The sequence below is a fragment of the Oryzias latipes genome, chromosome 17 (assembly GCF_053564925.1).
Source record: "Oryzias latipes strain Hd-rR chromosome 17, Olatipes_Hd-rR_3.1".
Classification (NCBI taxonomy): Eukaryota; Metazoa; Chordata; class Actinopteri; order Beloniformes; family Adrianichthyidae; genus Oryzias; species Oryzias latipes.
Window position 1 is genome coordinate 31,690,365 of NC_136253.1, and position 11,489 is coordinate 31,701,853.

General features: G+C 38.8%; 1 protein-coding gene across 5 annotated transcripts in view; it reads right to left on the minus strand.

Moving 5' to 3' along the window:
• The window catches only part of cacna1eb (calcium channel, voltage-dependent, R type, alpha 1E subunit b), a 67,859-nt gene extending 57,366 nt beyond the window's left edge, over positions 1-10,493 (minus strand). For 4 of the 5 annotated variants that reach the window (XM_078934033.1, XM_078934031.1, XM_078934032.1 and 1 more), the window contains exons 1-2: positions 10,348-10,493; positions 4,031-4,478 (exon numbers count right to left, since the gene is read on the minus strand). In XM_078934033.1, coding sequence (XP_078790159.1) covers positions 4,031-4,440 — 410 coding nt within the window. In that variant the 5' untranslated portion in view covers positions 4,441-4,478; positions 10,348-10,493. Of the gene's footprint in view, positions 1-4,030; positions 4,479-4,557; positions 4,683-10,347 lie in introns of those variants that run through there. The other variant, XM_078934030.1, reaches the window with a different exon arrangement.
• Positions 10,494-11,489: the final 996 nt, after the last annotated feature.

Sequence of the window (11,489 nt, forward strand, 5' to 3'; positions counted from 1 at the left end):
GTAGGAAATCCAAATGTGAATCCTCCAAAAAAACGATTTCATCATGATAAAAATGCACTTAGATAAACACAAAACTATTGCTTAAGACTTTTAAACAGACTGAAGGTGAGTTCACAATTGTCCAAACTCCACAGCTTTTGACTTCTCGCTGCTTCCCTGCTGCGTTTCTACTTTTATTCCATAGCATCCCCTAATGGACAAACAAGCACAATGCATTCAGAAGTGAGGCAAAAATAATCTATCTCCTCAATATATAAGTCAGTGTGAAATAAATCTTATATTTAAATTCACTCTTTCACAGATATATATTAAGCTTTTTTTTAAAAATGAAAATTAAAAAAAGGATGAAAAGACCCAAAACGTTTGGGTGACATTTAAGACCAAAACATAAAATATAAAGCAGATTCTGAAGGAAGGTAAAGGATCGGGGTGGTGGTGGGGGCCCTGGAGGTGTTCCATTCGTTCACTCCACTTAAACTGACCATCAAACCAAGCTTAGAGGTTACCAGGGAAGAACCACAAACTCCATCATTACTTACTTTACAAAACATATAAAAATACAGCCAAAAATGTCTTAAAGCAATCATGGTAACTCACTTCCAAAACTTCATGGCAAACATCTGAGGAGCAGACTTTAATACACAAAACAGCCTGACAACTAAGACACTTTTCACGAATGTCTGTATAACCTGAAACAAATCATTAGGTCATGGAAGTCTGAATTTTGGAAAATCTAAAAAGAAAATTGTCTCACGTGTTCATGTGGATATTAAATTTTGTATTAAAAAAAAACCTAATAATATTTAACAATGAAAGGTGTTTGATGCTTGCCAAGCCAGAATAAGGTTTTTGTAAACCTCTGATATTGAGTCTCATTTTAGTTAAAGAGATGTAAGAATTAACCAATTTCTATTCCTATGATCCAACCAAATCGATCTGTCTGAGGCAAGCTGTAAACCAAATCCACCCATACCATCATGAAATTGTTTCAAAATAAAAGAAACTGATTATATCGATATCGGAAAATACTTTTTGGATTGAGGCATCGTAGGTTTATTTTACTGTAACGTAAAAACAATCAAGTGATTTCACAGCAGACAACACACATGTGATGCAGTAAAAACTGATCAGTCCATCATTCCAGTCCAATGTGGAAACACTTTGAATCAAGCAAAGACGTGTGACCATACAGTGTGGTGGAATGTTTTAATAATATTCACTTTGGGATTCTTTTTAATATGGAAAAACAAAAATGGGCTGAACTTCAGGAAAATGTAAATGGATTGGACATCAATTCTCGTTTACATGCTTGTTCGAACATGTATATTTCGCACTTGGTTATAATGCAGGAAATAAAAGGAATGTGGAAAACTTCACCTGCAATGTTCAGTAACCACGTATTTATCTCTGATTCACACTGGTGGAATTTTGACCAAAGGTGTCCTGGATCCATTTTAGGTCATAAATCGGATCGTCCAAAATGAACCAAGATCGTCTTTAAATCGTATCGTCAACCACAAATTATGACATGAATCAAACCAATGTTAAAAGGAATCGCTGCACCCCTACCTGAAACAAACCCTAAACCCAATTTTGGAACATTTTAATTAGGAATGTCTCACATGTTCATGAAAATATAATTTCTGAAAGGGTTTTGATGCTGTCTTGACAAGAATAAAGTTTCTGTAGATCTCTATTGATTCTCGTTTCAGTCCAAAGGGCCACAAAAGCATCTTTGCAACTGATTTTGAAAGGCAAAGATCACATCTGTGGAATCTCTTTTGACTGACTCCTAGTTTGGATCTCTTTCATTTAAAAACAATCTTGAATTTCACAATCAGACCTCTTATTAAATGTTTTCCATTTTAAAAAGATGCAATGGAAGATCTTAAGGTGGGAAGTCGTGAAAAAAGCCATGGGAGCTCCAGAGCTGAAGCTGAAGGAAAAGGATAGATTCACACCTTTAGCTGATGCTGAGACAGAAATTTTTAAAGCCAAATAATAGCTACGATGTAAACATATTTACAAAAGCATTATTGTTTATGCTCTGGCTTTTATGTTATGTTCATCTGGATCCTTTAGACCTAATAAAGAGCAAAACAATGCCGTGTGGTGAGAAATAATTTTTCAATAACTGATGAAGGTGAAGAATCAACACAGATCCCGACAAGTAAAGGATGGTAGCCTTCCTAAATTTGCATCCAGGTCATATAACATTATTTCCTATAATGCCTCATGTAAAACATTTTGCAAAAGTAAATAATTAATTTTATTGAATTGCTTTTTTTGTTTGAATTTGTTCTCTGCAATTGTCATCCTTATTGTATAATATTTTGAAATTTATTCAGATTACATGATAAATTAAAGTTCTTGTTCATAAACCTGTAATAATATTCAATTCAACTCAATTTTCTATATTTCAAACACAAATGGAAATAAACACAATGGTTTTTAAACCATTGTGTTAATTTTTATTTTGCGTGACACATACAAAAGTCTTAAGAGCAGTAAATTTTATACTGGAGCTATTAAATCAATTAATAATCGAATGAACATACAAACTGCTTGCATATTTCCTCCAGAATTTTGCAGGTTTTATTTAAAATCGACAAAATATTCAATAAAATGAAATGGAGTGGGGGAAAAAACTTTTGTTCAATTTTCACTAAAAATTCACACATTGACCAGCAAGTGTACAACCAAAGTTTTGTTGACCTGTGACCCTGGCAAGAGGCCATCACCTTTACGCGCATCAACAAATTTGAACTCCTCCTAGGAGTTTCAATCTCATAACTCCTCGAACGTCTATAGGGTGGTACTTGGGGAAAAAATGTTGGGTTAAGAAGTTTGCAGATTTTGAACGGCAAGCACGCAAAGGTGGTGTTTCCCTGTTGCTGGCACATTCTTTACCGGAATATTGGGAAATTTAAATTCCTGTCTCAAGCTGAACAAAAAAGATATGTCACATGATATGGAAATAGCAGGAATGCGGGCTTGGTTAACAAAAACCTCCATTGCCAAGGAAATACGAAACTGTACTTTAGCCGATTCTTCTAAAAATCACATAGGCAACCAAAAAATAAAATGGTTGCTATGGAGATAAAACCAACAGAAAAAACGACATTTTTAAAGAAGTGTTTTTTTTAAAGAATTTGTCACATGCAGCTCTGACCAGGATAGCAAGGGAAACAGAGGTGATTGATCTGCGAGCTTCAGCCATTCAGATAGTGAAGGCGTGTCAAAAAGATGTGGCAGTGGTGGGGGCGGACAACGCCTGCAAGCCAAAAAAACATTGCTCGCTGCTTTGATTTGAATTTGTGTTTTGTCCATGTGATCACATTCTGTTGTGGAGCAACTCCCAGAAGGCCTCACTGGATTCTCCCCCCGTCAGTCATGATCATTTGTGTTGATTGTCTAAAAATTCTTTTTTTTTTACGTCTCAGCTTGATCGTCAAGAAGAACAAACCAATAGAGACAAGAACAGGCTCTGCCCTCCTTAAACAGCTCACTCAAAGGCAAAAAGGGGGGATTTTACCATTTTTCTTGCTGCCGCAGTAGAAACAAATGTCTTGTTTTTCAGTTTCTTCCTTTCAAACCGAAGCCAGAGTGTGTCACAAGGAGGACATGTTGATAACAGACAGTTGGACACATTTCAGCAGGAAGCACAGGTGTAATTATTCCCATCAGTGTCAGCTGCATTGTATTCTCAGGTCAACAACCCTGTCATTATTTGGCTGCCTCACTTGCGCGACTTGTTAGGATCCTTGAACGGAAAGAATCTGTCATAATGGTACTAAATTATGTTTTTCCTGTTCCCAAGTGTCTGTCACACGCAAAAAAAGAGATATTTAATGAAACAATCAAATCAAAGTTTACTCCCACGTGTTTTTAAACTTTCAGACCCTTTAACAGCTTGGTAGCCCTGAAGCAAATGAATTACTTTCCAAGCCTTTATGTTATATTTGAGGAACAATGTGTTCATTCACTTTAATCCAGATTTGAAAGAAATCTCAACATTTTAAATACTCACTCCCACTCCTTCCTGCGGGCTTGAGGCGTGCTCTGGATCTTATGGGCTTGGTGTGCCATGATGATGTCCTTCTGCTCCAGAATCCCCCCTCGCCGCCGCCGCTTGCCATGAGGGCTCAAAGACCCCGAGCCTTGATCAGACGAGCCATCGTTCTGACTACAAGGCACATCGAAGCTTGCTGCTCGGGGAGGCAGGCCCAGGTACTCCGGGACGGCGGGAGGAACCTGCAGGGAGCAGGAACGGGCTCCTTGTGCCAGACCTAGACGAACGCCGGGGCCGGATCTTTTCGGGCTCTCGGGTTCAGGCAGAGACAGGGAGGACTGGACGTGGATCTCTCTCCGGTGACCACAGCTTCCTGGAAAGTTGAGGTTCGGTGAAACGGCGAGGGACTGGTCTGAGGTGGTAAGCATGTTTACAGGTGTCCAGAGCTGGCAGCTTCACCTTAAACCTAAAAAGAGGAGGGGGAAAAGAGGAAAAATGAGGCAGAAGAAGATGATTGAAAAAAAAACAAAATTCTCTAAGCAAACCTCACGATCTGCTCACAAACATCAGACTGATATTTGTGAGCCGTGCTGAACTTTGGATGAAAGCAAATGACGATCATTGAACCTCCAGTTGGTATTTCCCAGAACAAAAACAGACAGTTGACGCCCCCCACACTTGTCTGAATAGGACATGTTATATCTGCTTGTGTTTATTCTGAGGGGTGGATCAAATGTATCTGAAGTAACCATGGCAACTGCAACACTAAGAACAGAGAAAAAAAAGGTCTGTCATTTTCAAATGAATGGGTTCCCACCTTCTGATTCACGCTTCATTCTTCTACATTCGTTATGTAGTATTTAGAAAAAGGTTGTGCTCAAATGTTTCAACAACAGAATTATTAGCATTGTCCTAATACACCTTCATCTTTGGGGGGTCCAAAAGGTGACAAGAGCAAGGATCATTTGAAGATGTTAGCAGCATTTTAAGATCTTAAGTACTGCGGTTGTATCTTGAGTTTGCTTCCATAAAATTGGATCAGTTTAAGATTATTCGTCTTGATGCTGATTTTGAAGTACTTTCTAATACTAATCTGCTGAGTCAGGAAGCAAAACTTTGAGGTAAATCCATGCAAATTCCATTACCGTGCTTTTCTCTGCAGGCAATCCCGCTAATACTGAAACATACTTCTGTGATATTTGTCTAATTTTTATTGTCAGAGGTTTAAATGTCGGAGCGCAGTGGTGTTCTGGTTATCATTATGACTTCACAGAGAGAAAAGCTAAATCTCAGCTGTTTTTTTTTTTTTGTGGAGCTGCAGTTTTATCCTCATGCCTGAATAGATTTTCTCCATTTGCTTCCTCCCACAGTTCAAAAGCGCCCCATTTAGACTGATTTTTGATTTAAATTTGCCCTGCTGAGGGTAAATGGTTGTCTACTCTAATTTTCTGTGTGGGGCTCTGCGTACTGGTGACCCATCGTACCCCCTGAGACACAGTTTGGGTATGAATCATCCGCCAGGGACCCTGAACAAGACGAGACGCACATCCTCTAGAGATTATGTTTACTACACGAAGGGGCTTGTTTGATGCAGCAACTCAAGAGAAATTAACTCTATTGACTTCTAATTTTAGACAAACACTTCGTAACTGATTCAGCATCAGTTTTAAGCACCACTGACCCTAAAAAACTGAAGTTTCGGCTAATAAGAGAAATGTTCAGTGTAATGCTCTTCTGTAAAACTGTATGTAAATGTTTGTTATTATTAAGCAAGACAAATGTCACAAATTTTACTTTATATGGATATTTAAAATATCTATGTATAAACTGCATTTGCTTTTTTGCATGTACTTAACATCATTTAACATGTGGTTTTTTTTCAGTTATCTTTGCAAAAGCCTATGCAGAACATGCTTCAAGAATAAAAGAAACTGCAAATGTGCAAATCTCACTTTGACTTCAAATTTTATTAATTCTGTTTCACATGTGAACTGGTTTAAGCCCAGCGGCACCTTCGATATCCTAATCAACAGTGCTACAAGTAACTCATCATAAAAGTAAGATATTAGAGTAAGTTTTTGTTGTAACAAAGTATAGTAGGGTATTACACTCATAACAAGTTTAGTAAAAAGAGTGTTACAATTGACTTACTGACCAAAGCGTTTAATGGATGAAAATGTCACAAACAAATACTGCGGGTGGTCACTTTAAGCATTTTGTTTTCTTGTAACCTAAATTATCACATCAATTTTCTTGAAAGGTTTCATTGATACTTGAACTTTATGTATTGTTCATAATTGCAGTTTTGTTTTAAAAGAGTGAACATTCTTTCCTGTGTTCATTTAAAAGTAAGAAAATGAGTATTTGGTCTTAGAATGCAACATATTTGATCAGAATGATCACAACCAATCCAGGATTTTAGAAAAAAATCATTTTACTCCAATTTAATTTAATCAGACATATCCCTAAATCCTTCTTTAAAGAATTGGATAGATTAACATCAATATTCATCGGAATAAAAAGCTACCACGTATCAGAAAGAAGTTTTTGGAGAGACGGAAGGAGGAATGCGGCATAGCTATGCCTAACTACATGTATTTTTACTGGGCAGCTCTTCTTTACAAACTTATTTTCTGGGGTTTACAAAGGAGAATGAGAATATCCCACTTTGGGCAGTCATGGAACAGGACTTATACATATCAGGCTCTCTGGCCTCTGTTGTTTTCTCACCATTACCCCTTGACAAAAAGCTAATCCCCAATAATCTTGTTATTTTAGGATCACTTAAAATATGGCAACAATTCAGAATTCACTTTAAACACAAACAAGGTTTACTCTCAGCTACAATAGTGACAAATATACTTTTCCCTCCCTCCTTCATTGATTCCACATTTCAGGTCTGGACAAATAAAAGGATTGACACTATGAAAAACTCCTCCAAGTAGTTCAAGTAGTTGGATAGATGAATGCTTTACTCTAGATCCTTTAAAAAAAAGGGGTAATTTCTTATTTATACCACATGTTTAACACGGCTGCAGCGCCCTTTTTATATATTACGAAAAAACACTGGCAAAAGGAATGGCGATTGGAGATAACTGGAACACAGTGGCAGTGTTTATCCACAAATCATCAATCTGTATAAGACATGGTTTGATACAATTTAAAGTTATACTTCACATATCAAACAGTAAACTAGCACGGATCTTCCCAGGGACAGTTGTGAAACGGGAACCCTCACACACATGTTCTGGGGGTGCAAGAGCCTCCAGGCCTTCTGGAGGGGGATTTTCGATTCCCTATAGCAAAAGCATGGAATAAAAAGATCCTCCCAAACCCACTTACAGCGATATTTGGAGTCACTCCTCAAAACTGAAAGGTCAATGCAATACAAGCCTCAGTTCTGGCATTTTCTACGCTTTTGGTCGGATGTCGCATCCTTATATCTTGGAAAAACTCAAGACCCCCTTCACACAAGCAATGGGTGGAGGACATGCACTCCTAGCCTAAATTGGAACACCTCCGATATGCTATAAAGGGTTCAGCACAGACCTTTTTCAAATCCTGGAAACCTTTCTTTGACCATGTAAAAAAGACTGAATAAGGACGGCAATTTTATAGCTATGATGAGCACTCCTTACTATTTTTGTTTGGACATTCGTATATTTTTGCAGAAAACTCCGTGATATTTTATTTTTCCCCTTGTTTTGTTTGTTTTTGGGAGGTTTTTTTTTTTTTAATTGTGATTGTTGTACTTTTTACATGTGTGTTAAATTTAATCAGACTTAGAATGTTTGTGTTTTGTGAATAAACAATTGTCATAATTACAATTCATTGCTTTACACTTGAATGTAAAATTATCTGGGATTTATTTGTCACTTTAGATCATGTTGTACTTTTACAGGTACCCTGAGTAACCTAAAAGTAATCCAAGACATGTGTAACATATTACAACTCTGAGACACTAATACGGTACGGGATTACCTTTGAACTACTGTAATAAGTAATCTGCAGGACATTACAACTTGGAAGTAACTACTCCAATGAAAATTAGGTTTTTATCATGTTGTTTCTCATGATGGAGGACGTATATGAAGAAAGTTACGATTGCAATTGTATTTCTAAGTATTTCTTTGATTCAAATTAAGCCTGAAGCAGTGACGTAGGTGATACTGTCGGCGGATCACAAACTCCTTCCTCCGCTCCATTCTGATTCAGGTATCTGTCCTAAAACTGTACGGCTGGACAGCTCCGATTGCCATTTTTGCTACACTGGTAATGTTAGCTTGAGGGTGTGAAGGGCTGTAAGCTAGGGGGTGAGTGTGTAAACAAAGAGATGATGGGAAATTAAGGCAGGTTTGCACGCCAACAGTCCCGCCCACAACTCAGAGGCAAAGGGCAACTCTCCAGACCTCGAAGGTGGTGTGTCTGCCTGATTTCCAGTTATCCAAGTCCTACTTGTGACTGACTACCTGGTTAAGGTGTATCCAGCCAATTAGAACATGCAAGAGCAGGCCATGGTGGAAAACATGAAGGAGTGTGGCCCCCAAGGCCTGGAGTTGCCGGTCCCATGTGTCCAGCAACTCATCAAGTCTTCTGAACATGCTGTTGTTTAGTGTCACAAAAACTACATTTAAAAAAGAGACACTAAACTCAAGGTGCGTTTATAAGTTCATAAAGACTTTTGCACCTTGATGAACATTTTTAAAGTGGTATTAATCTGTTTCACCACAATTACAGACTTCTTTTTTTCTCTTTATGGACATCAGTGAAATACCTTTAAACAAAATTAATAGTTATTATTAATTAATATTATTATTAATTAAGTATTTATTAATTAAATATTAATTAATAAAAAAATAAACAAATATTTGACAATGAAAATCATTTATAATTATATCTTCACATCACTGTTTTAAAGATGTTTCTACTTTATTGCTTTTGTTTCATTCAGAGCCCAATTTTGGGAGGCCAAAGGATATTTTAAAGTCATATGATGACAATAAAGCACTTTTTATTCATAAAACGCAAAAAAGTAAAGCCTATTTGCTATAATGGGCATCTCTGCTATTAGACAAATAACAAAGATGTGGAGAGTGTCTAATTTTCTCAAATTTATCAAATCTGAGGGTCTTTCATATCCACAGCTGTGAAACACAAAGGCACTGTTTAGAATTTAAATAAAGAAGAAGCAGGAGGAAAACTGGAGACTTTTATTTCACTAATGGCTTTGGTAATAAAAGACTGTTCGGGCTTGATTCACAGAAAAAGAATCAACCCTGTTCTTGTTGCTGCCATTGTGTGCAGTAAAGCGTGCGTGCTTATGTGACAGTGAAAAACAGGGTAGACAAGCAGGCGAGGCTGGAAAACAGCAAGTTCCTCTGACGAGCCAGTCAAGAGGCAGACGAAACGAGGCTGCTTCCATTGGAGCTGAAAGGAAGATGACTGAGTGTGGAGGAGCTGAAGCAAAGGGCTCCGTGACTCAGTCATCATCAGCAGGGGCTCCTCAGACGTGAACTGGACTCAGTCTGAGCTGAGCTCTGCCCTCCAACACCGGCGCAGCGCGCATCTGAAAGCCAGCAGAGGCTATAGGTCAGCGCGCACATTTACACGGGTGGCTTGATTGCAGCTTTGTGCTGCCCAGCAGTGGGCTGACGATCATTAGCCCAGATATTTCAAGTTGGAAAGAAATGTTCCAGCTTGTTTCCATCAGTCTGCTCTGAGTCTGTTCTGCGGGGGAAATTAAATGTTTGCACCAGCTTGCTTTGGAAAGACAAATACAAAAGGCAGCAGGGGCGGCAGGCAGTTCAACAGGCTGGGTCTCTGACATGATTCAAACAAAAATGAAATGAATCATAAAGGGCAGGGCACTGAAGATGAGCATGTGGCTGCAGCTGCAGGCGTCCAGCTTATCTGGGAAATGTATGAAACTTAAAGCACTTGTGTGGAGACGCTCTTCTGTATCACATTAGAATTCCAGCTCCTGGCTGTGATCTCCTACGCTTTAATTAGTGCAGCCACTGTGGAGCCTACTGGAACAACAGGCGCGCCCCCCCCCCCCCCCCTTTCCTCTAATTTGTGCACGTCAGCTGCAGGTCGGCAGTCGCCTTAGAAATGCATTAACGAGCCCGTTAACAGGTGCTGCTAATTAGGCTTCTTCATTCTTGTGGAAGTGTTTGACGCACAGGCAGAACACCCCAAAACAAGCCGCGCGCGCGGAAAGAGACGGATGCAAAAAGCGAAAACTGGAGGGGGTGAGGGGTGGGTGGGTGCAGCAACCGCGACAGTTGCCAAAAAATATCAATTAACTCGTGCAACGATCAATAAATTAGCCATACCTTGAGGCGCCGCGCGCTCCTTCATCACCGCAGGTGGATCCTAAATCCAACCCCTCCGCGCGCCTCTCTGTCAGCCCAAGTTTACCGGTGAGGGGATGTTTCGAGAGGAATCCTTGAGTGCTGATTACTGATGTATGACTATAAATACTGCGCGGTGGCAGGGAGCCAGAGGAGTGTGTCACAGATGAGCGTAAACACGCACAGAAACCCTGTAATCCCGGCCGTCTGCATGCGCACGTTGCCGCGATATGAGTCACTTTTTGTGCGCTTTACGATGCGCGCGCCTTTAACTTTGTCTGCGGAGTTCAGAAAAGTGTTTCTGACAAAAAAAGAGACAAAAAAAACCACCTGTTCAGGAAGAAAGAAAAGAAACGCAACAGGTTTGGATGGAAGCGGTGGTCTGGAGGTGGGAAGGAGACAGATGCTCCGAGACATATCATATGCCACTAGATGGAGAGCTAAAGCCGCACACATGGAGCCCCAGAAGGGGGGGTTTCCAAAACCGCAATGTGTTGGACGCTTTTGGAAAGAATAAAATCCTTTTTCAGTATTACAAAACTAGTTACACGACTTTCTAAAATCTTTCTAAAATAGGTTTCCAAATAAAGAAGTTACCTATTGGTTTACAAAAAGTGAGCATTTTGGCCCCATTGAGGTTCATCCAAAACTCAAAATACTCTTGTTTTAATGTCACAGACAAAACAGACTTAGATTTAAGTTTAGAGCTTGTGTTTCACTTGATTTTTTTATTCATGTGTTTTTTCATGTTTTTGATATTTGGACATGAAATTATAGTAAAATTCTATTCTTAACAATGCAAACATTTACCACTTTGACTGTAATTATGTTTAAGTTTCTATTAAAACATATTAAAAGCATTTGTGTTCAGTAATAATAAAATTATGTTTAGAAACTTACAAAGTACGTTTTGCAGTAAATTGTTACATTAAGCAAGGATTCAGGCCACTTTAAACTTTGAGACTTAAACATACAAGTACTTGTTGTTAATAACACACTACTAACTCGATGATGAGAACCCAAAACATTAGGATTATGCACTTTTTGATGGGTAATTACAAATCAGGGGGGGGGGGGGGGTTGTGATTATTATAGCTTAATTACCACTTACTGGCAAAAAAATA